At 42.7% G+C, this 24,873-nt stretch overlaps 1 protein-coding gene and 1 long non-coding RNA gene across 2 annotated transcripts in view; one reads left to right on the top strand and one right to left on the bottom strand.

Moving 5' to 3' along the window:
* The first annotated feature begins 5,974 nt into the window (after positions 1-5,974).
* LOC139066401 (uncharacterized) lies at positions 5,975-8,657 on the top strand. The gene is made up of 3 exons (XR_011519293.1): positions 5,975-6,246; positions 8,008-8,125; positions 8,208-8,657. It is a non-coding gene; the product is annotated as an uncharacterized lncRNA (long non-coding RNA).
* Positions 8,658-17,198: 8,541 nt separating this feature from the next.
* znf219 (zinc finger protein 219) overlaps positions 17,199-24,873 on the bottom strand; it is a 31,309-nt gene continuing 23,634 nt past the window's right edge. The window contains exon 5 of the mRNA XM_015946304.3: positions 17,199-24,237. Within this exon, the coding sequence (XP_015801790.3) occupies positions 23,087-24,237 (1,151 nt within the window). The 3' untranslated portion in view covers positions 17,199-23,086. The remainder of the gene's footprint in view (positions 24,238-24,873) is intronic.

Consider the following 24,873-nt stretch of genomic DNA (forward strand, 5'->3'; position numbering starts at 1 on the left):
GGCTTTTCTTGGATGGTGTCATTTTTTCCCCCCTGCTCAGCTCTCAATGGTGTCTCCGCTCCGATCACAAATACAGAACATTTCTTAAGCTGAACACATGCGTAGGGTTTAGCACTCCACTTGCTGTCAGAGAGGGAAAAGGAAAAGAGGCATCGGAAAGCCTCTAAAAGCTCAGCAGAAACGTATTTATAGACAGAAATAAAAGGATTATACCTCCATGAAGGGGTAGGGGAAAGCCAATGATTTTCAGACGTGCCTGATGCTGTGCAACCTCAGTCGGAGGGAAAGCGGGGGTGGGAAGCAAAGTGGAAACAAGGAAAAAGGGAGTGACAGATGGAGAGCGATGGAGGGACAGACTGGAAAGAGAAACGCAAGGACTGGCGTTTTCTCGGATTTACTTAAAAAGTTTATGATTGGCCTCTGTGACACATCAGACCCTGGTAATTACCCCCCCCCCCCACCCCCACCCGCCAACTCGCTGAGAACAGGGTGGCATTTGTGGAGGATGGAGGAGCCAGCTAAGTGATGCTTACAAGCATAAAGGGAAATCTACCTTTCCTTCACAGCGTGTGTGAGCTCTGCTCTATATGAAGTCACTGATGGATTACCAACCTTATTTTATAAAACTATTAAAACAGCATGTTTTACTCCTTAATGCTGTCCCGCTTTTCAGAGCAAGAGGGGATCAAAGAAAATCCAACAAACAGCTGTCAGAAGTGGAACCACTGCCAAACATAAATTACATAACATTCCCAAACTCATTTCCATCCCTGCATATTCCAACCCCCCCCCCAAAAGGAAAAAAAAATTAATTGCCAACCTCCCCCCCTCTGCTGTTTCTTCTCCCTTCTGCTTTCTTCATGCTGTGCATATGTCAGCTCCCGGATGTGCACATGTGAGTGTTAATACCCTGCTTTGAGTTCTCTTGCTGTTGCTAAGGAGAATGCAGTTTGGTTTCTGAAGAGTGAATCAGACAAAAATGAAGGCAACAAGAGACAGAAGGATGAATAGAAGCCCCTAAAAAGAAGAGGAAATGAGGTAGTGGATGACAGGATTTCAGCTTGAGGAGGCAGTCTGTCAGTACGGCACGGGAGGTGCATCCAACCAGCTCACCGACAACCAGGATAACCAACCAGGAAATGTTTATTGACTTATTGGCCAGTGCTTATTAACAGGGATCTTATAGTGACTGCAGTTTAATGCATGAGGTCATGGTTGGTGTTAAACCTACGCTGGCCACCCAACACTGAACATCTATTTCTGTCAATTTTATCACATCAAATAACTAATTCCAGGTAAACATTCATAGTTGGGTTGGGAGTGAGTCTCTGCGTCTTGCTTGTGAGTGATGGTAGACGGAACAGGAGATGTATGGACAGGTTGGGGCTTTGTCTGCAGTAATGACGGTATTACTCCTGTCTGTTGCTGTGAAGCTGAGCTGGGTCAACAGGCATAGCTCTCAGATTACTGGTCTGTCTACATTCCAGCCAAAGCGGCCAAAATGTCACTCCTGTCTGCTAAGAGCAGGAAACTGAGGCTGGAAATCACACAGGTGCAGCAGAACTTGAACATAATAGACTAGAACATGCTTTAGTCTTGATTTCAGTAGCAACATTCACATGCTTCTGAATTTGGTGTGTGTGTGTGTGTGTGTGTGTGGGGGGGGGGGGGTGATGTTATTTGCCCACTTTGGACCTCTTAAGCCTACTTGAGTGTTGCTGCTGATCATGTCCATCCCTTTATGACCACATGGACCCATCTTCTGATGGCTACTTCCAGTGGGAGAATACACCATGTCACAAAGCTCTGATCATCTCCAACTGGTTTCTTGAACAAGACCATGAGTTATCTGTTCTCCAACGAGCTCCACAGTCACCAGACCTCAGTCCAGTCCAGAACCTTTGTGATGTGGTGGAGCAGAGAATTCACATCATGGTAATAACTGTGTGATGCTGTCGCGACAATACGGACCAAAACCTCTGAGGAGGCTTTCCTACAACTTGATGGATGAGGAATTAAGATACACACATTAGGGGAACGGCCTGAAGACACCAACTTGGACCACATCCTATCCCCAAACGAAATGCTAAAGACTACAAACCAGACACCTTTCTTTGAAGGACAACACCTTGAGACCCTGCGTGAGCACCACCAACAGGATTAGAGACCAGAATGGACCCTGATGGAGTGAAACCTTCCCTGAGAGTGAGTTCAAGGCATTGCCAAACCGGATCGCCCTTACAATTGACAAAATCTAAATTGCGGAGCGACGCAGCACCATCATCCGTCAACCCAAATGCTCCAGCAGAAGCTCACAGAGACTTGCCTGTTTAACGTTAAAAGCTACAGAGAGGGTGTGCCTGTGATTGGTCGGTACAACCCTTCTGGTAAAGCACCACCATTAAAAAAAGTAACTAAGACGAGTGCCAAAGATATCAAGTGGTAGACATGGAGCAGATCTAAGAACAAGTCACCGACGTCCGACGATTTATAAACCCGTGACTGAAAGAGCACAAAGTTGTACAGCAGACTTTAAATTCACGTAAAGACATTATGAGAAACGTGGGTTTGGAGGTGGTGACTGCATGGAGAGGTGGAGGAGAATGAGGGACGAATTGGTCCATGCTAAAAAGTCTCTGAAATAAATTTTCAGAATACAAATTCACACGTGGACCAGAGACATGACTGCAATGGTGGCAGAATCCCTCCAGAAAGGTGCTACGCCCTCTGTTGTCCTGGAGGGGAAGTGCATTGCAACACTCCCCAGGAGAAGTCTAAATGTCTAAAAATGTCTGAGTTATTGCACGTGTGCGACTCCACCCCTGAGCTGATGGAGACGTATAAACCAGGCCTTATTTCGTACAACAGTCAAAAGAAGTAACATTTTTGCTTTATTTGCATTTATTTCCAATCACATTTTAACTTAAAACTGAAAGAAGGAAGAACAAAAACATACTTTTGATTTTCCTGCCTTTTTTATCTTTATGTTTGAATTAACTGTCAGCTTTAAACCTTCCAATTCCCAATCCCAAACACGCAGGCAGAAAACCTGAACCCCTCTTGCTCGCTTCTGCCACAGGCGTTAAAAACTCATCAGCCCTGCCTGACTCAAACTTAGCACTCCGCTCACATGCAGGAAGCAGGTTTTTTTCCACACCACGGGGACTTCTTGAAAGATCTGCAGAGATCACCAGCAGATGCCCTATCCATTGCCTCGTATTTACGTTTGGAATTCTCCCCCCCATGTGCAGCGAAGGCATCAACCGCTGCACATCAGATAACAGCGACACATCCCATCTGCGCTGGGCCGAGGAGCGAACAGCGGGGACCGTACAGTAGGAAGACAGAACATGTGGTGAACAGGCATTCCCTGAGGGGGCATGCTCTACTTCTGTGGTGGAAAAAGAAAAGACAGGAAATAATCACTCCACAGGGAGGCTATTTTTATCAAGGTGGAATTGATGAATTTGTCTCTGCACCTCCTCATATGACACTGAGATCTCTTTAATCAGGCTGATTTTTACGGTCTTTAATCAGGCTGAGGTTGAAGGTCTTCCAGCAATGATGCGTTCTTTTCTGAGTCAGGCTAAAGGCCGGTGTCGGTACAAGATCTGCTCGGGTGCAAAATTGGCTCGGGGTCCGTCGACTGCCGATGACGTCTAAGTAGTTGATTGGCTGAACCTGAACCTTACAGAATTACATAATCACGTTACGTTGGTCCAGGCAAATCTTTCTGTTGGAAAGATGGACAACTTTTACAAAGAAATCCATCATTACCTCTTTGAAAATACACTTTTAGCATTGAGCTGCATGTATATTAGGGCTGAACGATTAACTGCATTTGCAATTAAATTGCGATGTGACAAAAGGAGATTTTCTAATCGCAAAGGCTGCAATTTGGCAGCGAGTGGTTAGCGCAATGCTAATATACATGGAAAAACCCTTAGAAATGCTAATGCTAATATCACCGATTACATTATTACAAATTATGAATTAGAAATGTGCCAAATGATTACATTTGGAGTCTAATAGAAAGTAAAACTACCATCAATCAAATAAGTACAGACAGGTATTTTAGTAAAGCCAGAAAACTTTTAACTCCAGAGTTTTGGCTAGCAGCTATGAGCGTAACTGAACTACGCATGGACAAGACGTCAAAAACTAAACACAAAATACTTCAATAAACGGGACACACTACTTTCCTGCAAATACAGTTTCACAGGTGTTGCTAATACCTATGATCCTTCAAGGGATGTGCTCAAAGAGGAGTTCAACATTAAGAATAAAATATAGTGTTTTATTTTACAAATACCATTATAAACACAAACTTATGTCTTAAGAAACATTATTTTAATAATGAAACTGCTAAATTCTTTCCAACAGTATAGATGTGTAGTGTATTTTGTCCGAGTGGGTTTGCCGTACTTTGACGTCATCGGCAGTCGAAGGACCCCGAGCCGATTTTGCACCCGAGCAGATCTTGTACAGACACCGAGATTTTCTATCCCAGAGGACACGGGGTTGCGTTGCAGGAGCATCTCAAAAGGAACCGCACTAAAAAGTTTACGGACCACATCTTGCATAAGAGAAAGCAAGCATACTTTTGATGCCTGCAGTGATTCATGCCTCACTAAGCACTTTATTATGCAAGGATAAAGGATGCATAATAACAGAGTGCAGCAAGTTTGGGACAGATTTGTGCAGTGGTGCTGCAGGAGAAGACTTCACGCTGCAGGATTTTAATGAACTGATAAGCAATAAAACTGAAGAGGAATTTTTTAAAGATAATAAAAAAAGCAACTTTACCCCCTAAAAAGTGGTTGAATGAGTTGGATTTAAATTTCATAAAGGGTTTCCCACAAGCTTTTCCCACCAGATGACCACAGAGCCCAGTGGCGCTGTGAGCTGGTGTCACTGCTGCAGTGTTTCTGTCAGAGTCGGGACCACAGCCAAGCAGGAGTCGAGAGCCCTGCGCTAAAACATTTTGTTCTGAGGCTTCAGCCACGCCTTCGGGGTTGTTGCTTTGTCCTGGGGGGGTTGGGCTTGGAGCTGGGGGGTGAGGATGGAGCAAGATGCTGAGGAGGAACTGTTGACTGATAGGCGATAAGTTACCACCCAGCGAGGTGGGAAACTGACCACAGGCGGCGTGCAGAATAAGTCAGGAATAAGTCTCCCACTGCTACAGCTATTATTAATAAAGACAATAGTAATAATTAACAGATCTAATTTGTGCTGCACTCACCTCACTCATGTTGGAAGCGTGTGTGGATGGAGTTGTGCAACAGAAGTGGACTTCGGTCTTCTCTCTGCGTCCAGGTCTTCAGGCAGTCACAAGCAAAAGTGAGCTGCCGTGTGTGTGTGTGGGGGAGAGAGAGAGAGAGTAAGAGAGAGAGAGAGACTTGTCAATCAGATGAAACAGCTCCAGGACTGAGCGAGGCTGCAGGCTCACAGAGACAGAGAGAAGTGCTCAGCTCTCCAGTAACAGAAGGAGGATGGAACGAGTGCAGCGGGGAGGTTTATTATGGGCAACAGGAGCGCGCTGCTCTCTCTCTCTCTCTCTCTCTCTCTCTCTCTCTCTCTCTCTCTCTCTCTCTCTCTCTCTCTCTCTCTCTCTCTCTCTCTCTCTCTCTCTGTCTGTCTGTCTCGCCCACTCAGTCTGAGGCAGCCACCAGGGAGCACACTGATGCTCCTGTACAGGGATGTTAATGAAGGAGGGCTGACCTGGCTCAGCCTTACACTGAATTATCTCAACGGGAGCGTCATGTTTTACCTTTAACAGCACACTGATTACACAGAGGAGGGAAACGGCTCACCCGTTCATTTATTTATAGCAGCTTACTCTAAATGCCACTTTCTACAGATGTTGTTTTGGAATAAACTTGCTTTAAAAAGCTACATCTTAGGTTACATGGAACATGTTAGTTCATGGTTTTAAGGTCTAAACAGGTTTTACATGGTAGCATGAATCATTGGCGGTTCTAGGGGCGGGGCCACAGGGGCACTGGCCCCTGCTGAAATATGATTGGCCCCTGTAGTGCCCCTGTCCTGTCACTCATCTGTCCTTTGTGCGGTGATGAGATTATAGGTGGATGCAATTCCGAGTCCAAACACTAGTGGCCGTGTGGCGCTAAGGAGCAAAATATTGTGTGAAATCCAACAGAAGAAGATTTGAAAGATTTCCAAGAAGGGAGAACTTTTCAACCGACATCGGATCTGATGAGAGTCCACGTTATGAGGAGTTTGTTGGTAAGTCACGAATCACTGCTTACTCACAGTTGCCATGTAAGTCAAGTCTGACAATAAGTCCAATGGAAAGCAATGCCGACATTAGTTAAAGGTAATGTTAAAAAGGGCTTGTGAAAAAACGTTAGCCCTTGCTAATCCATGTACTTCTTTTGTAATCCGCATTTCGTGTGTTAATAGTTGGCACTGTCTGATAGAGAACATGAAAAGAAAGGGTCAGATACAGGCGGGAATTCTGCAGTTTTTTCCCAAGAGAGTGAGTGTGTCAGCTGGTGAGAACGAGCATGGAGAAATCAGAGAGAGAGCAGCAGGAGGCAGTAGACCAGAGGCTGGAACAGGGCAAGGGACCTCCATTCCCCCTTTATCAGGTCAGAAAGAATATAATCTTTATTGTGCAACAGTCATGTCAGATAAACACGAGAGACAGCCTCTTGTAGGACATACCATGCTGGGAAATCAGCGTACGTGTAATATAAACGCGCCGTGGCGGCATGGTGTTGCGGGAATTTTGTGGCATTCGTGCTGCCACGGTTGATACTAATATCACCGCAACGCCGGACTTGTGAATGCATATTACAACTTGGCGCAACAGAAGGGGGTATCATGATCACGTGGGCAGTTGCCGAGCTCCGGCCGGCAACTATATTAAAAATGAAAGTAAACATGGGCCGTAAGTTTGGCTTTTCTAAACAGAATCAGCTGAGATGATGGCCGGGGAGCCTCTCCGTAAGAGTTGAAGCTCAGATCACCAGAGACTGCACGGGGACAGACACCTTCTGGAGCGGCTTGTTAAAAAAGCTTAATGAGTGTGGCTTTGATCGCAATAAAAAGCAAGTTATGTCCAAGATAAACTGAAGTCCGTGGCAGCGCAGAGACCGCCCCCAAGCTCTCTTTTCACCGCCATCGCATAATCTTTTGTAAAAAGATCATGATTGCACCACATTATCCAGCAGGACGGACTGACCACTTATAAACGACCTAATGCTGCCCAGTGTGTTCTGCTTATAATTGAGGATAACCTTTTCCCATTTTATCTTGGAGCTGATCCAGTTAATGTGGAGTCATTTTCTTGCACAGAAAATTTGCATTGAGCTTTTTATATTTATCAGTAATAATTGGGTCAGTTATTCCAAGCACCAAAAATAAAGGATTATTGTTTAAATTGATAGAAGTTGTTAATCGTGACAAATCATTAGTGGCAAAGTTGCTTCCCTTTAGTAAATGATTTTACGTTTCTCAAAGCATCTTTCCATTCATCATCAGTAATGTTGCAGTTAAGTTTCCTTTCCCACAGTTCCTTCAAGGTTTCCCTAAATTGTGACATTTTGATGTATTGTAAATTGTGTGGGAAAAGTCCTTGTTTGAAACACTGAATTTTCTAATTGGTTGATTAATTAAGGTCAAGGTTAAGTTTTCCAAAGAGATTTTGTGTTTTGGATATTCCTTTGTTAGTCCAACTTTTCCTGCCATTATTCTAGGTAAAAATAAAAAAAATCACCATTATCTCAAATTTGTTAAATGATGTTATCTTGTACTAATGGCACATATGTTTACTGAATTCTTCCGCTTCATGGTGATGTGGTTTACTATAACATTAACATAATGGATTTAAATTGTATTGGTTTCTTTGTCTACATCTACCACATCTCATCTTTATAGTCCAATCTTTGAAGTCTTCAATTTCAAATAAATAAAAATGTGGTCTCATAGAAAACAAAGTTTTGGCTGGATTTAGCTGGAGTTTGACATATATTTGTATTTTAGCTGCAAACTGGGACAAGACTCTCCAATTCAGACAACCAGAGTGAAGTTAATGACTCAACCTTCCATCCTGCTGGGCCACCAGAGTCACCAATCAATACTAATCCTGCAGGATCAAATGGTAAACATTGATCTTTGAAAGTAATAAATGCTTGTGTATGTATTTGGCTTATGTTAGATAATTTCTCATTTGCTGTTTTCAGACATCTTCCAGTGTGATGCACAGAATCCTGCGCAGACATCAGAACGGTGTTCTGTTCCAGTAGGACCTGGTGGTGTGCTTCTCATTTTGTAAAGGCTCTTTAAATTTAATTGAATTTTGCAGTCAGTCACTTGCAGATTCTGAATGCCATGAATGTTACATGTTGAGAGATATAAGCAACTGACTCAGACTTATTTAACTGACTTCCCACCAGACATTTCCCAGTCAAGAGCAGAGGGTCCTGTGATATTCTTCTGGTGTTTTTTTCACACACAAACATATTTTAACCTGATATTTGTGGCTTTGCAAAATAAATTGAATGCTCGTCTCGTCTCGTCTCGTCTTCCTCCGCTTATCCGGGTCCGGGTCGCGGGGGCAGCATCCCAACTAGGGAGCTCCAGGCCGTCCTCTCCCCGGCCTTGTCCACCAGCTCCTCCGGCAGGACCCCAAGGCGTTCCCGGACCAGATTGGAGATGTAACTTCTCCAACGTGTCCTGGGTCGACCCGGGGGCCTTCTGCCGGCAGGACATGCCCGAAACACCTCCCCAGGGAGGCGTCCAGGAGGCATCCTGACCAGATGCCCAAACCACCTCAACTGGCTCCTTTCGATCCGGAGGAGCAGCGGTTCTACTCCGAGTCCATCCCGAATGTCCGAGCTCCTCACCCTATCTCTAAGGCTGAGCCCGGCCACCCTACGGAGGAAACTCATTTCGGCCGCTTGTATCCGCGATCTCGTTCTTTCGGTCATTACCCAAAGCTCATGACCATAGGTGAGGATTGGGACGTAGATCGACCGGTAAATCGAGAGCCTGGCTTTCTGGCTCAGCTCCCTCTTCCCCACGACAGATCGGCTCAGCGTCCGCATCACTGCAGACGCCGAACCAATCCGCCTGTCGATCTCCCGATCCCTCCTACCCTCACTCGTGAACAAGACCCCGAGATACTTAAACTCCTCCACTTGAGGTAGGACCTCTCCCCCGACCCGGAGGTGGCAAGCCACCCTTTTCTGGTCGAGAACCATGGTCTCAGATTTGGAGGTGCTGATCCTCATCCCAGCCGCTTCACATTCGGCCGCGAACCTACCCAGCAAGAGCTGAAGGTCAGAGCTGGATGAAGCTAGGAGGACCACATCATCCGCAAAAAGCAGAGACGAGATTCTCCTGCCACCAAACTCGACACACTCCACACCACGGCTGCGTCTAGAAATTCTGTCCATAAATGTGATGAACAGAACCGGTGACAAAGGGCAGCCCTGGCGGAGTCCAACCCTCACTGGGAACAGGTCCGACTTACTACCGGCTATGCGGACCAAACTCACGCTCCTCTGGTAAAGGGACTGAATGGCCCTTAACAGAAAGCCACCCACCCCATACTCCTGGAGCGTCCCCCACAGGGTGCCCCTGGGGACACGGTCATAAGCCTTCTCCAAATCCACAAAGCACATGTGGATTGGTTGGGCAAACTCCCATGCCCCCTCCATCACCCTTGCAAGGGTATAGAGCTGGTCCACAGTTCCACGGCCAGGACGAAAACCACATTGCTCCTCCTCTATCTGAGATTCAACTATCGATCGGACCCTCCTCTCCAGTACCCTGGAGTAGACCTTTCCAGGGAGGCTGAGGAGTGTGATCCCCCTATAGTTGGAACACACCCTCAGGTCACCCTTCTTAAAGATGGGGACCACCACCCCGGTCTGCCACTCCCTAGGAACTGCCCCCGATGACCACGCAATGTTGTAGAGACGTGTCAACCATGACAGCCCTACAACATCCATAGCCTTGAGATACCCAGGACGAACCTCATCCGCCCCCGGGGCTCCGCCGCTGTGTAGTTGTTTGACTACCTCAGCAACTTCTGCCCCCGAGATCGGACAGTCCATCCCCAGGCCTCCCAGCTCTGGTTCCTCCTCGGAATGCGCATTGGTGGGATTGAGGAGCTCCTCAAAGTATTCCTTCCACCGTCCGACTATAGCCTCAGTTGACGTCAGCAGCTCCCCATCCCCACTGTAAACAGTGTGAGCGAGTTGCTGCCTTCCTCTCCTGAGGCGCCGGACAGTTTGCCAGAACCTCTTTGGAGCCGATCGATAGTCTTTCTCCATGGCCTCACCAAACTCCTCCCACGCCCGAGATTTTGCCTCGGCAACTGCCACTGCTGCACCCCGCTTGGCTATCCGGTACCTGTCTGCTGCCTCCGGAGACCCACAGACCAGCCACGCCCTGTAGGCCTCCTTCTTCAGCCTGACGGCTCCCCGAACCTCTGGTGTCCACCAGCGGGTACGGGGGTTGCCACCACGACTGGCACCGGCCACCTTACGACCACAGCTAGCAACAGCCGCCTCGACAATCGCAGAGTGGAACAAGGCCCACTCGGACTCAATGTCCCCCACTGCTCTCGGGACGTGGTCAAAGCTCTGCCGGAGGTGGGAGTTGAAGACCGTCTTGATAGGTTCTTCTGCCAGGCGTTCCCAGCAGACCCTCACTATGCGTTTGGGTCTGCCAGGTCTACGCGGCATGTTCCCTTGCCATCTGATCCAACTCACCACCAGGTGGTGATCAGTTGACAGCTCCGCCCCTCTCTTCACTCGGGTGTCCAAAACATACGGTCGCAGGTCAGATGATACGACTACAAAATCTATCATCGACCTGTGACCTAGGCTGCCCTGGTACCAAGTGTACCGGTGGGCATCCTTATGTTCGAACATGGTGTTCGTTATGGCCAAACTGCGGCTTGCACAGAAGTCCAATAACAAAACACCGCTCGAGTTCTGATCAGGTGGGCCGTTCCTCCCAATCACACCCCTCCAGGTCAAGCTGTCATTGCCCACGTGAGCATTGAAGTCCCCCAGCAGGACAATGGAGTCCCCTGATGGAGCACTATCTAGCACTCGTCCCAGGGACTCCAAAAAGGGTGGGTACTCTGAACTGATATTGCTAAAATTTCTCAAATGCTGTGTGTGGTTGTATTTTGTCAATGTACAGTAAAAATTGATGTATAATTGCATTGATGTTTTTCAACATGGTGTTGGGGTAAACTGTATCTACCATACAAAACTGGGAATAGTATGCAAGTATGTTGGACTGTACGTGGCCCCTCTATAAATATTGTGGCCCCTTGATGGCCCCACCCTCAGAAAAATCCTAGATCCGCCACTGGCATGAATGTATGCACAACTCTATTTTCATCTGACAGGTGAACGCTGATGTTTTTTGCCTGTTTCTGTAGGTTGTTAGCAAAATCTCTCTGAAACCACTGGATAAAGTTTAGTGCACGTTTCTATGAGATATTAGCCAGTGTTGGACAATTTCTTTGGAAATAGTAAAACATTTCATTTTACAAAGCTACCCTAGAAGCCTTCTACTCTTAGCCCATGTTTCAGGAGAAGCCTCTTGGATCGGAGGTGAAACGACTTCAAGGAAAACAAAAAGATTCCAGTTGTTTCTAACTAAGCCTTCAAGATGACTGAGAAGCTACTCAATCTACATAACACTTTACTAGTTACATATATATATATATATATATATATATATATATATATATATATATATATATATATAAAGACCACAGATGTTCTCATGGAAGCTCCTAACCATGCTGGGAGGGTTCCATCCCAAATCCAGCCCCCTGAGACTGTACACTAGCCGTAAGGAAGGAGGCAGAGGACTAGTGAGTGTAAGAGCCGCTGTCCAGGATGAAAAATCCAAAAATCTATAAGTAAATCGAGGACAAAGCCCCAACAGACGTGCTCAGTGAACGTCTCAGACAATGGTGAATGCTGGAAATACCATCGTGGGAGGACAAACCCCCTACATGGGATGTGCCACATACACAGAAGATAGAAAGAAACTATGGAATACGTTAAATGAGGTTACGGGTAGGAAACCGAAGTTATTCCCGGCACATTTCGAAGTTGGAGATTCATTTTTGAGTAAACCTGTTGACATAGCAAATCATTTAAGTGATTATTTCATTAATAAGGTGCGAACATTACAAGAAGATATGAAAGTAGGGTTAGGAGGGGGTTTGACTGGAAAAATTATTAAAGATAAAATAGTGGGTAGTAAATCGTGTTCTTTTTCATTTAAATTTGTGACAGCTGATATGGTGAAGAAGTGTATACAGAAAATGAAGGTGAGACCTGCTGGTACTGATGAACTGGATGTGAAGTTATTGCAATTAGTGGTGGATGAGATTGCAATTCCGGTGTCTCACATTATTAATTTGAGTTTGGAAGAATATAAATGTCCAGGGAAATGGAAAATGGCAAAAATTGTTCCTCTTCCAAAAAATAATAAGGAGCATTTTTCTGAGAAAAATAGTAGGCCGGTGAGAATTATGGATAATAGAAAACTAACTGGAATGGTATTATTGGATATGAGTGCTGCATTTGATCTAGTGGATCATAATCTATTACTGATGAAATTAGGGTTATATGGTTTTCATGAACCAGCTATTAAATGGGTGGAAATTTACTTAACTGGAAGGGGGTTTATGGTATTGTTTAATGGCAGTTGTTCTCAAAGGAAGAATTTTTGATGTGGGGTTCTGCAGGGAAGTTGTCTTGGACCATTGTTATTTTCAATTTTTACAAATGACCTTCCATTTATGTTAGAGTGTGCCACAATTGTATTATATGCAGATGATTTGACTTTATATGTAGCGGAAAGGAATCTGGAGGAATTAAATTCTATTTTGGAAAAGGAAATGAGGTTAGTAGAAGGGTGGATTAATGAAAATAAGTTAGCTATCAATGTGGAGAAGACTACGATAAATGTATGGTGATGGGATCACCTCATTTGTTGAGAGAACCTGTACTGCATTTATGTATAAGGGAAATGCCAATTGAGCAGGTTAGAGAAGTTAGGTTACTGGGTTTTACAATTGATGAAACGCTAAGTTGGAATAGTCAAGTGAAACAGATTTGAATTAAAATGGGAAAGAACATGGCAAAGGTGAGGAATGGTAGAAAATGTATTCCATATTTAAGTAGAAAAGTATTAGTTGAAGCTATTGTTTTGTGTCACTTGGACTATTGTGCAGTAATTTGGGCTGCTACTAGGGAAGCTAATTTAAATAAGTTACAGGTCGCACAAAATAAAGCTGCTAGATTAGTCTTAAAGTGTTCTTTTAGAAGGAGTTGTGAGGACATGCATACTGCTCTAGCATGGATGGGTGTAAGGAGTAGAATAAAGTACTTGTAAAATTTATTAGGAATTTTGTAAATACACAGACACCAGACATTTTTTAAATCAGTTGACATTTATTAGAGGTGTTCACCAACATGCTACACGTCAAGCTGATGGCTGCTTTTTGTTGCCAGTTAGTCGAACTAATTTTCTTCATAGGTCAGTATTGTACAGAGCTATGGTGGAAAGGAATAGTTTACCACAATTCTTGAGTGGTCAGCTACAAAGGAGTGATTTTTGCAGGAGGTTGCGGATATTTATTTATACCCTCTTTACACGAGTTTGAGGAAGATGAGTTTTATGTTTTATTAATTTTATGTTTTGTTGTCCAGTATGTGTGGAGTAATTTGCGTTTCATGTTACGGGAAATGTATGTTATTTTGGTGCTGTATTGGGGGAATGTGGTGTGCTCTTATAATGGAGATTTATATTGTATAGTGAAATGGATTGTTTGTGAGCCCAGTAATGATGCATGAATAATGTTTTTTTTTTTTTTGGATGATGTTATGACCCCAGGAAGAATAGCAACTGTTTTAACAGTAGGCTAATGGGGATTTTAATAAACAAACAAACAAAACACTGAAGAGGCTGATATCAAGAAATGCTACCAATGGCTAGAAAGAGCAGGTCTGAAGGATAGCACTGAGGCACTCATCGTGGCTGCACAGGAACAGGCCCTGACCATCAGAGCAACAGAGGCCAAGATCTACCACACCAGACAAGACCCAAGGTGTAGGCTATGCAGAGAGGCCCCTGAGACAATCCACCACATAACTGCAGGGTGTTAGATGCTGGCAGGGAAAGCATACAAGGAACGCCACAACCAAGTAGCTGGCATCATGTACAGAAACATCTGTGCAGAGTACGGAATGGAAGCCCCAAGGTCAAAGTGGGTAGCACCACCTAAGGTGGTAGAGAAGGAGAGAGCCAACCTCCTGTGGGACTTCCAGACCCAGACTGACAAAATGGTCAAACAACAAAAGTGGTGGACAAACAACAGAGGACAGCTGTTGTGGTTGATATGGCAATACCACGTGATGGTAACATCAGGAAAAAGGAACATGTGAAAACTAGAGACGTTCCAGAGTCTCAGAGAAGATCTTGAGAGTGAAGACATCGGTGGCGCCCGTGGTCATTGGGGCAGTGATCCCCAAACTGGAGGAGTGGCTAAAGCAGATCCCGGGATAAACATCAGACATCTCAGTCCAGAAAAGAGCAGTTCTAGGAACAGCTAAGATACTCCAGAACCCTCAAGCTCCCAGGTCTCTGGTAGAGGACTCGAGCTTGGACGGATGAGACCACCCGCGGAGGGTGAGATGAAAGGTGTCAAGACATTTTACCAAAAGTAACTTAAGGTAGAGTAACTGTTACATTTGTGAGACAATAATATTTAATGAAGTGACATGTTCTATGTCTCCACCAGGTGGTGCTGTTGCACCAGGTGTCATTAGAACTGGAGCTGCAGCAAACTGTCATCTACAGGCTGATGTGACCCTATTAAGAAGCAGATGGTGCATCTAAATGTAATTGACCAACATCTACAATAACAGAGTTTCAGATCTAAAACATCCCCAAGCATTTATGGTGAAACACAAGCCTCTTGTCAACATGGAAACTACAAGCTTCACATTTAGACGGAGTGGACTGTTTACCCTGTAGTTAAATAAGTTTGACCTGTGAAGTAATTGTATCCAAACAATGCTAGCATTTTTTTTTACTCGCCACCTGGACATTAAGTCGGCCTCCCTTCTGTGAATCAGAGGCTCTCAGTATGGCATAATAAGAATTACCCAATAGGTCACGAGACAATTAAATATGAGGCAAAAACCCTCAAATGAATTACTACAGTTCACTGAATCCCAGCAGGTAGCTGCATCGTTAGAAAGTGGCACAAATGTTAAGAGCACAACAGTCAGCATTTCTCATTTCACTCGCAGCTATTTGACTCATCTTTTATTTTCACAAAACACATTTTAATAACTTCGGTGACCTTTGTGCTGAAGTGGAAATACGGTACATGAGGGGCTGGCGTTCTGCTCATGGCCACATGGGGGCGCTACTCTTTGCATGTCTTCAGAGAATTGACTCCTGCAGCCAACGTAGGTGACCAGATGTGGGACTGCACAACCTTTTCATTCTTTACCCTGAATCCCATGATAACAGATGATGTCCTGCATTTTGATTGGTTTTCAGAGGTCAATGATCTCTAAAGAGGTTTTGTAATACTTGGCTTGTAACCAGTGACGGAAGAAACAGTGAAAGCTCTTGCTGCACAAAATTAAAAACCGTTCTTTCTGCCATTTTGATTGAAATTACTTTATTTTAAGAACACATAATTTGTTTATGAATTACTTTAGATAAAACAATAGTTAGGAACTTTGTTTATTCTGACTAACCATTAAACACACTAACTAAGCATGTGAACAATCATTTCAGTATGAAAATGTTAATGCTGGATTACACTGTAAGAAATCAAATGTTTAATTTCCTTAACTAAGTTATGTCAACTGGCCCAACTAAAGTAGTTGCTTTAAGCTTGTTTTTGCATATATTCCAGATAGAGATGTAAAAAAATCAATACAATGAAATGTATAATAAAATATTTGTGTTATGATACTAAATCAATATTTAAAGCTGTTATAGTGAATCTGCAAACAAGCTAGGTTTTGTAAACAAAAACGGTCATGGAAAACTCACCCCTCTCCTTGGGCATCTTCATTGGCTCCACATCCACGGGAACCAGAAACCCACATTGTCAGAGGAAACCAGATAGTGCTAAAAACCAGTCACCATTTTCTAGGTGCAAACATCTTTTGTGGTCCATGGCTTCAAATGGTGTTTTTCTTTTTGGGACTTTTAGTTTTTGCCCTAACGTTGAAGTGGTAGCCGGCTGTTTCGCCTCAGATATTATTGAGCGGAGAACCTCCCACGCCAATGGTGTTCTGTTGCCAAATACATCAGTGTGTAATGAGTGGAGGACCCAGGGAAGTGCGGTGGTTTGACCAGAACCACAACCGGATGGTCCAACAGTTGCTTGGTCTGAGTATTGGTGGGCGTTTTTAGACAAATGTGAGAGAACCACTTCATTCATTTTTTTGTTTATTTTTTAATCTCCACAATATATTTATAGTTATACTATTTTAGAAGGTTAAGTGGCATGAAAAAAATGTTAATTTGTTTTCCAAATTTGTCATTGTAGCTTTAAATGTAAAGAGTAATGTACATTGTTGTTAAAAGCAAAAGTAAATCACTCTATAACTGGTTTAGTGGAACCAGTTGGTATAACTTGTAAGATCAACGTTGAATTACTTACAGTGCATAAGGCACGAATTGGTTTGACAAAAAGTCAAATAATTGTTTTATTAAAACACTTAATGTTATTGAAATCCCTGTTTTGTAGAAAAATTCTAAAAAATAAAAACATTTATAGCTTATAGGTTGAATCAGGCAATGCTGCCTATTGAGTGTTTATTTTTAACATGTCCCACTTTTTCTTGGTTTGGATCTGGGTACCCTAAAACAGGCATCTTCAAAGCCCAGGGGTTGCTTGCGAACATCTGATGGGACCAATTTCTACGCTGTACGAATAAATAAATTCAGCAGCAATTAAAATATAGACTTAACTAACCCACATATTTTTGTGGTCCTAAAAGACTTTTAACTTGACAAATTTTCAGTGTGTAGTCAACTGACACAAGTTATGGAAACAAAAACCTTTAGTTATTACAGGTCTCTTTTTCCATAGTTGTACTAAAGCCTAAATAAGGAAGTAAATCCAGGTGGATAAAGCAAAACAAAATCACACACGGTTATTCTGCTTGTATTTATTTCTAATCTGTTTTTTTTATTTTTTTTTATCCATTTGTCCACAAAGTTATATTAGTCACTACTATGTTAGGTCAGTTTTCCCTCACTGCAATGGCAGTCAACTACACGAGAGCCCAAACACAGCGTGGCACCTTCACCTCACAAGGATTTGTCATTTCACAAGTGTTTCACATGGAAACGTGCACAGGGAAAGTTTGTTTCCTTTAAAAATGATGAATAGGAAATATATGTTTTGATCAACATGTGGTGATCAGAAGGGCTGTGAGAATAAAACAGTGCTTAATCTTTAAGGGTTAATTAGCTTCACCATCTGCTAATTACTGATGAAATTTAAGACAAACCTTCACTGATTCCACATCGTTTTAGAGGGGTTTTATATATATTTTGCATTCTGAGCAATAACCGATTCATGTTAGTGAGACTACTGTCCAAAGTGCAATGACTGGTTAGCAGTTTGATTCCCATCTGCCAGTGGGAGGAGTTGAAGGGGCCATCGCTCAGGTTTGTGCTCTCTTGAACAACCAAAAAATTAAAAAACAAACAAAAACACAACATCTCTAGTGCTATCTGTACAACATTCAACAACACGTTTCTTGTCTTTTTCTTTTTTTACCCATAATGCCAAAACAATAATACTTATAAGAGCATTTTTCCATCTCGACGGCATAGAACAAACACCACACAAACTGGAAAAAAATAAACTAATAAAGGCCTCAATACCAGATAGTACACGTCACCTTCAAGTGGTGCTGGAGACTTGGTGGTTTATGGACGGAAGGACATGGAGAAAGCAGGGGACAGACGGAGTAGATTCAGGAAAAGGAGAAAATGAACCAAAAATTGGTGAATTCTTGTTTTCTCAAGTTTTAATATCCTTTAGTGTCACATTGGACATCATTTGGCACCTCATGACATTTAAAAACAATATGCAATAATCTCAGACTTGGGCTTTGGTTTAACAAAGGCATTGGTGAAAGACATAACGCCTAATCCCACACAATTTGTCATTTTTATTTTCTTAAAAGTGATAGTTTAGATCTTTTCCGATGACTAACATAAACAATTATATTCTCGTTTGTTGTAGATAGCTCTTTGAAGGGATCTACTGGTTATTTCTGACCAAACGGATGAGCTAAGGGCTAGTCTGAAAAAGACTAGTGCATTTCTGTCATCTTAAAAAAAACCTCCAATATACACATTTTCTAAGCAGTTTTTGCATATCTTGTAAACAATTAGACCACATTTGCCTCAATAATCTGTTTAATTGGCAGAAATATCAAACTAACCTGGTAGACGAGCCAACAGCTTAGCTAATGACTAGTCTGAGCAAGGACTAACTAAAGTGCCTTTCTGCCACCCTAAAACACCAATCCAAAAAAAGTCTAAGCCTTTAGATTGTCTTCGGTTTATATAATGTTATTCCGAGAAAAAAAATTATATCCTTGCCAGAAGCGTTACAGCTAACTGTGCTTGAATACCATACATTTCTTAACAAAAAGCCACATAACTAGACACTGATGACAATGTAAAGGTGTACAGAAGAGTTTACCTCTGTGATTAAATTTGTTTGAATTAAAGTAACACTAAACAGTTTTAACACTTTAAGCTAAATTCGTTCAAAGGGGTTTAAGTGACTGTGTGAGTACACACTTTACCATCTTCGCCCTGAACAGCTCTCTGCAGCCGCAGGCAGGTGCCCTATAGGGGGAGCTCTTTTCCTGCATAATGACTGTTACCTGTTATGCTAGCAGTTAGCATTTTCATTTCGCTGAGCGTCAATAAAAAGCACAAGAAGAATAATTTTTCTTTTTTTTTTGTTGCCATCACAGTGGAGCCTGGAAGTAAAAGTAAGAGTGTCTTTGGAGGTGAAACAAAGAGCTAAAACCATCAGCATGGCCTACACTAGTTTGAGGGAGCTAAAGGAGGCTACAAAATCAAGGACCGATGGTGACCTGGCTTTGATGCTACTAGTCTTGTAAGTAATAATATTTTTTGTCCAACAGTGTGGATGTTTTTCCTTTGTGGTTTGTTTTAGTATTAGTTGGCTCATGCTTCTGTTAGCTCGTTGTTAGGGCTAGCTACAGCAGGCTGTTGCAGGGTTTACAACATTGGTAATTCCACTTTCAACCAATAGGGCGAAGGAGAAGGAAAGTGCTTAGTGTTACTTTAGCGTATTTTGTTATTTATAACTATAGGGAGCCTACGTCTCCTCCCTTTCCAGTCTGCTCATGGGTCCCTGAAAGAACGAAAAAATGAATGCAAGTCAGTGGGACTAAAAGAGCTATTTTCTAATTGGCTTTGCCTTATGCCCTGATCACATATATGTTGTACTGCAATTTAAATGAAAAGTAATGATGTGTGTTTCGACCATCCCAGTCACATACTTTGAGATTTATCAGCTTGTAAAAGTTTGTAATTAGCATGACTACAAATAAGACATCGGCATGTCGCATATATGATGCCACCATAGTATCTCCTCATGCCTAGCGTAGCTGCTACGTACCACATGACCATATTTATGGTGGTTCTTTCCTCCTGAAGGAATGACTTGAAATTTGCTGAACTTACAGCCATTTCCCCTTTCTCCATGTCTGGTTCAATGACGTCACTTTGGTGATGTGCATTTGTGGCCCTGGGGTCTCAGTTATAAAACGTTGCGTAGAATCCTTACTAAAACCGTGATTAAGCTCAGCAAAAAAAATTACTTACGCCAAGTAGGTTTGTGACCTATAAAACATGGCGTACGCACAGCTGCACGCAATCTCCGATTTATAAATCAGAGACTAATGAGAAAGATTCTCAGCTGCGTTTTAGTCACATCCCGCCCTCAACACACCCACTTTCTGCCACAAATGGTCAATGCAAAGTGCCTTGTGGATCTCATGCATATACATAAGCTGGCTCGTTGCAGCGTTTCAATCGCCACCGCAGATCAAGGAAGCGCTATTTCACAAGCAGAAATTGAGGTACCTGTGGGTTAGGTGGAGAAATGAAAGGAAGTGCTTTTGCAAAACAAATAAGAGAAAATCCACAGAATGGCACAGCGTTGCTGAAGCTGTCGATGCTGTAAGCTCTTCAGAGAGATCTGTGGCAGATATGAAAAATTGTCCGATCAGGATTCGATCCCCAGAATGCAGGTGCTCTCCATGTCCAAAATGTGCATAAGCCAGGTCCTTAGTCAACTTAAAGTTGCGCACATTTTTCCGCTAAGTTTTCTTTTATAAATCCCAAAGTTTGAGTGGAAAGTTTCAAACACAGTTTTCCGACCCCGTTTTGGCCGTAAGCAAGCTTTATAAATGGGGCCCCTGGACCTTAAAACACATAACCTAAAATGTTTCCCCCGGTTCAAAAATAAGCGTTGTTGGTATCAAAATGCGTCTTTAAATTCCACTGACATCTTACGTGAAATCCATGGGACAAAACAAAAGGAATTAACAAATAGCGTTTTTAGCCCCATTGACTTGCATTCATTTTTTCATTCTTTGGGGACCCATGGTCCGGAAGTACATGGTCATGACGTAGGCTACCTATAAAAGATCTAAACTATTATTTTAAGTTTTTTATGTTGTTCATTGTTTTTCAAGACTAGCCATGCTAGCAGCTAACAATCAGGCCTAGCGACCTTGTTTAAGGCCTTTTGGGCCTGATGAGCAGGAGACACTAACGTGAAAACAGCATTCCACCAGAGAATAGGTCAGTCAGGAGAAAAAGATTAAGAAAATTAGTCAGTGTGATGGAGGACAGGAAAAAAATTAAGTAGATGTGAAATGGGAGAAAGTGTGTAGATGTAGGCTAAGTGCTTTTGGTGAGTTTTACAAAATACACCAGGAAGTGCTTGAAACAGAAGGCACAGTGGCATTGATAGTAGTTGTTTGGGAGACACCACTAAGGGACTTTACACTACGAAACTCATAAGGTGCTCTAAAACAACAAAAAAGAAAAACAGACTTTAAAAACAATAATGTGGTTCCAGTAACTCTATACCCCATCAGATAAATTGTGGAAGTTAGCCAGTGTGAAGGGACAGAAATGACTGGTCTTTTACATGAAAATACCTTCAAATCACAAGAATTCATGCTAAAATATTGTATTTTTCATAGTCTGTAGCAGTAGATTGTGTTCTTTTTTTCCACAAAATGACACTTAGATTTTTTTAAATTTATCTCATTGATTCAATAATATAAATATATGACACTGATCAATTGTTTCCTAATGGGTGGGGTAAATCTAATAAAAACCACACATTTATACATTTAAAATGACAACAGAAAGTGACAACTGCCATTGTAAAATAAAAATAAAAAGTTTGGTCTATGGATATTCAAAAAACAACTACTTAGGGAACTCAAACCTTGCACAGTGCTCTGTATAGACATTCCAACTATTCTTAGCTCACAAACATTATAATCAATATTACTTATATTGATAACCTTTTTCTGTAAGCATCTTGAAATGAAAATAAACAAAATTCTGTTTGCTTTTCTTGTCTTTACAAAAGCTACACATATTCTACTGGGATGTCTATGCGTGTGTTAGTGTTTTAATAATTACTCCTACCATTTCTTTTTGTTTTATATTTTAAAGAAACAAACAGAAAAGAGGGAATCTACTCATCTAAAAGACACCAGAACCAAAACGTACACATCTCTCAAATTTAGTCTCATCTGGCAGAGATTCAGTCTTGTATTTCCGTTTTCTAGTTCATATCTTAGATGAAAAAGTGTCGTCATGTAGATGACACGGTTGTTAAAGTCTCTTTAGAACAACGTGCCAGCTGATTGTGTTCAGGAGCTCGAGTGTCAGCCCTCCCCCTCTCAAAAACACCCTATCTTCGTGATTTGTTTGCGTCGATGAATCACAACGCGATAACACATAAACACAAAATTCTGAACAGTAACATCTTTCTTTCACTCAGCATTAAAATCACATTATATCGTCTACGTTTTTTTAGTCTTTTCAAACAAAGATACAGACATCTAGAGTCTGTACCACAAACATTACGCTATTTTGTAGCATATCTTTTACAACGTAACTATTCACAACACCCTAGAACCACTTTAAACAAATATATTGTACTTAAATTGTTTGTTAATGTATAATCCGATAAAATGAAAGATCTATCTGCCAAAGACTCTTTCGACAACATACGTGAACAGGCACTAACTGATAACAACAAAAAAATTACAAAATCTTCTATTTGTTTTTCTTTAGGACAGTCATTGAGAAACACTTTGAAGAAAAACAAGGCAGTGATACATATCAAGGGAACAGTTACCTCATGCTTTAAATTAACAGCCAATAGCATTGAAGCACACCCTAGCCCCACTTTGAGAAGGAACCTGAAGCTGACAGTGTCCTGACTGTTCAGTGGTCATTCAGGAGAGTTGGCTTACACTTGGCTAATATGGTAGTCAACAAATAATACTGCTCCTGTGGTTGAAATATTTGACTCAGGTATGATGTAGGACTTCCCTCAAGACCTAAACAGATGTTTATGAAATTGAACATAACCTTAGAAAGCACACGCCTTGGAGCAGAACTTAGGGGGAGGAAAATACAAAAGTGACCTACAAAAATCCAAAAAAGTGGCATCCATGCACTTTTCTTTGTACAGGTTTTTGAATTTAGGTATGAATTGCAATCGACAATCACAACTCAAGTAGACACGTGATGCCAGAATCTTCACAACCATGTTTCTTCTTCTTTGTGTTCTTTCTCAAAATGTCAGAAAACAATAGTAAGAAGGGTTCCAAGCTTCAATTAGCAGTCAGTTCCTTGTCTCTCAGTGACACGTCCGGTCTCCAGTCTTGTGCCATTTGCATCAAACACGTTTAGTTATCCAGTTTAAAAGGGGTCATTAAATAAAACTTTAATCTGAAAGAGCTCGTTCTTCCTCCGTTGTCATGTGGGTAGAACTCAAAGCTGGTGAAAAATCCAGAGACATCCTCAGGTCTCGGTCTTGCAAATCCTCCACACTGCTGTTGTCCAAATTTTCTTCAAACTCCTCCTCGTGTTCATCTCTCTCATCCTCTTCCTTCTCTTTCACAGATGCGTCATCTCTTACATTATTTGACACAAAGGCCAGGGACTCCGGGTGGTGAAGAGCATCGTCCAGATGCTCTGCTGTAGGCTCGGGGTGACCGTTAAGGGTCTGGACCTCATTGACATGACTCCAAATTCTCAGAGGGTTAAAGTCAGGGTTCTCCATTCGTGGCTTAATCGCCCTTTGAGCTCCACCATCACTCATGAAAGTTGAGGAGCGCCTCTTACGCCTGGACTTACTGGTGTGGTTCACTTGAAGATGCATGGCCATCAGCTCTGCTGATGACGTATGAAAAGGGCAGAACAAACATTGGCTCAGTTTAACACCCATTGAACTCTCCCTCTCACCGTCCCCACCGCATACAGCTCCTCCATCCCCTACGCTAAAGCTTTCATTCTCCTCTATCCCCCCAAGGTTGGGTGAGGTGCGTCGAGAAAGGTCCAAAGGTTCAAACCCACCATCCTGATTTGATGAAACAGCTCTATCCTTATCACTTGGTGGCTGGACCATTCGGCTTGTAGTGAGAGGCTTACGCCGAGACACTTTAAGGGTCTTTGGTGGGGGAGACTCCCTGATCCAGCTTCCTTCCATTCCACCCTGGTAAAGGGCTCCCATCACCCCTGACAGATATCTGTACTGGGTCTCCAAGTCAATATCTCTTAAGGCTGCTAAAGCCTTCCGATGCTCCCGTTGGTCTGGAAGACCTAGAAGCCAGGTCTGCTGGCTGGGCCGTGATACAGGAGCATCAGCCGGGCCTCGATTGATTGGGCAGTGATTGAGTTGAGCTCGACGCTGCTTGCCCGGTCCAGAAGCTCCAGATGTCAAAGTGTTGATTGTGGAAGTAAAACCAGAGGAAGAATTGGAGGAGGCTGATAAGGCATTGCGTTGCTCCCTGTGGTGCCGCTGGAGGTGGTACTTCAGAGAGCCCGACTGAGTGCCTGCATAGTCACAGTGAGGGCATTTATACGGTCTCTCACCTACAAATTAAGAGACAAGCAACATCAGACTCAATCAATATTAGTATCATTTATTAATATCAAGCTCCCAATTTTTACAAAAGAAAAGCCCAAATTATAGCCAGCAAATAAAAAAGGACAATAAATAAGAAGGCATTTCAGGTTTACACCAATTGCTGTGTAGATGTTTTAGCGCAAACTCATATTCCGAGCCTTGGTCTTGAAGGTTAAGTTTGTATGTCTTATCATAGTAAAAGGGTATAGCACCTTCAAGAACTCTTCAGCCCCCCAAGGCACTTTGCAACCCAATTAGTCATTCACACACGCACACTAATTCACATGCTGGTGGTGATGGGCTACATCATAGCTACAAGTGCCCTGGGGAGCACTGATAGAGGCGAGGCTGCTGTGCACAGATTCCAGCGGTCCCTCCGACCACCACCAGCAAGAAAGGCGGGTTAAGTACCTGCCCAAGGATACAACTACTGCAACAGACGGGGCTCGAAGATACAACTCTCCGGTTACAGGGCAGACACGTAACTCCCCTGCCACCACTATAAAGGTATTAGTCTGCAATTCACTGATAAAACTACTAAAATCCCAGGATATTCACATTATCATTTCTACATAGTATCTTTAATTGCCTGGAAGTAAACT

This window comes from Nothobranchius furzeri, chromosome 2, assembly GCF_043380555.1.
Source record: "Nothobranchius furzeri strain GRZ-AD chromosome 2, NfurGRZ-RIMD1, whole genome shotgun sequence".
Classification (NCBI taxonomy): Eukaryota; Metazoa; Chordata; class Actinopteri; order Cyprinodontiformes; family Nothobranchiidae; genus Nothobranchius; species Nothobranchius furzeri.